Source organism: Arachis ipaensis, chromosome B02, assembly GCF_000816755.2.
Source record: "Arachis ipaensis cultivar K30076 chromosome B02, Araip1.1, whole genome shotgun sequence".
In the NCBI taxonomy this organism is placed as follows: Eukaryota; Viridiplantae; Streptophyta; class Magnoliopsida; order Fabales; family Fabaceae; genus Arachis; species Arachis ipaensis.
This window is the reverse complement of record NC_029786.2, coordinates 77,919,956-77,921,842: the sequence shown is the minus strand read 5'-3', so window position 1 is coordinate 77,921,842 and position 1,887 is coordinate 77,919,956. Positions and strand designations below refer to the sequence as shown.

Genomic DNA, 1,887 nt, shown 5'->3' with positions numbered 1-1,887 from the left:
CCAGTAATGAGTCATAGTGAACCTTAAGGTGATGAATGTTAGCTTCTCTGGCGAGGCGTAGTCCTGCTAACAAAGCCTCATATTCGGATTGATTATTGCTTGCGTCAAATAGAAGTTTTATTGATTGTTCGGCGGAGACTCTTGTCTTGTCTTTAAGGATAAGGCTGGCCTCATAGCTGCCCTCGTTAGAGGCTCTGTCAATGTATAGCTCCCATGTGGAGAATATTTCTTTGCTTCTGGTGAACTCGACAATGAAATTGGCAAGGATTTGGGACTTTAATATTCCTCTCAGTTGGTATGAAATGTCATATTCCGAGAGTTCTACCGATCACTTGATTAGCCGTCCGGTAAGGTCAGGCCGTGTAAGTATTTGTCGTAGTGGTTAGTTTGTTCGTACTATGATCTCATGACACTGGAAGTAATGATAGAGGCATCGAGATGTGATTATGAGCGCGAATGCCAACTTTTCAATGGTTGGATACCGAGTTTTTGCATTTTGTAGTATTTTGCTGACGAAATATACTGGATGTTGTTCCTTGTTTGTTTCTGTTACAAGCACGGAACTAATAGCATAAATAGAAATGGAAAGATATAAATAAAGCGGTTTACCATTTGTGGGTTTATGCAGTATGGGTGGAGAAGCCAGAATGTTTTTAAAGTTGGTGAATGCTTGTTCGCACTCATTTGTCCATGTGAAGTTCTTGTTCTTCCGTGGGCTATTGAAAAAGTGGTATGATTTGGCCGCCGCTGTCGGCAGAAACCTTGATAATGTTGCTAGTCGTTCGGTCAATTGTTGTACTTCTTTGATTGTTGTAGGTGATTTCATTTGTATTATAGCTTGGCATTTCTCGGGATTTGCTTCAATTCCTCGTTGTGTCAGCACGAATCCCAGTAATCTACCTCCTTGAACCCCAAATGCACATTTTTCAAGATTCAAGCACATGTTGTATTTTCTGAGCTGCTGAAAGATTTCTAATAGATTGGCCTGATAAACTGTTGTGGATTCTGACTTGACAACCATATCATCTACATATACTTCCATATTTCTACCGATTTGATTTTGAAACATCTTGTCCATCAGCCTCTAGAATGTGGCATCTGCATTTTTAAGGCCGAAAAGCATCACTTTGTAATAAAAATTACCCTGGTCAGTTATAAATGCAGTCTTATCTTGGTCTGCAGGGTGCATTAGTATCTGATTATATCCTGAATAAGCGTGCATAAACTTAAAACTTTAAAACCTAAGGTGTTATCGACCAATTTATTGATGCATGACATTGGGTATGAGTCCTTCGGGCAAGCCTTGTTCAAATTCATAAAGTCCACACACATTCGTCATTTGCCTGAATTCTTCTTTAGCATGACCAGATTAGTTATCCACGATGTAAACCGGATCTCCTGTATGAAACGTGCACTGAATAGCTGTTGAGTTTCCTTAATGGCCACTTCTTTTCTTTCGTTGCCGAGATTACACTTCTTTTACCGTACAGGGCGAGCTATCGGGTCTAAAGAGAGTTTGTGGCACATGATGTTTGGATCAATCCCAGGCATATCCACATGGGTCCATGCAAATAGGTCAGCATTTTCTTGAAGTAATGCGATGAGTTTTTGTGTTTTCCCTGCCGTTAAAGCATAACCAATGTTAGTATATTGGGATTCGTCCTTGGTAAGGCTTACCTTTCGGAGGTCATCTGTTGGTATTGGTCGGTTATCTTCATCATGCCGAGGATTAAATTCGGTTATCTTCATCTAATTGAATGCTTGTTATAGGTTCTAATGCATACTAATTTCTTTTGTGCTGATGTTGGTTTTTGACCTTGTTATTATTGGGTGGAACTGTGTTGCACATGATGTACTCCCCCGTGAACTCCTTAAGCTTTTCCTTCA

At 40.1% G+C, this 1,887-nt stretch overlaps 1 protein-coding gene across 1 annotated transcript in view; it reads right to left on the bottom strand.

Annotated features, from left to right (window-relative positions):
- The window catches only part of LOC107627413 (berberine bridge enzyme-like 27), a 10,492-nt gene extending 9,450 nt beyond the window's left edge, over positions 1-1,042 (bottom strand). The window contains exon 1 of the mRNA XM_016330245.1: positions 610-1,042. Within this exon, the coding sequence (XP_016185731.1) occupies positions 610-1,042 (433 nt within the window). The remainder of the gene's footprint in view (positions 1-609) is intronic.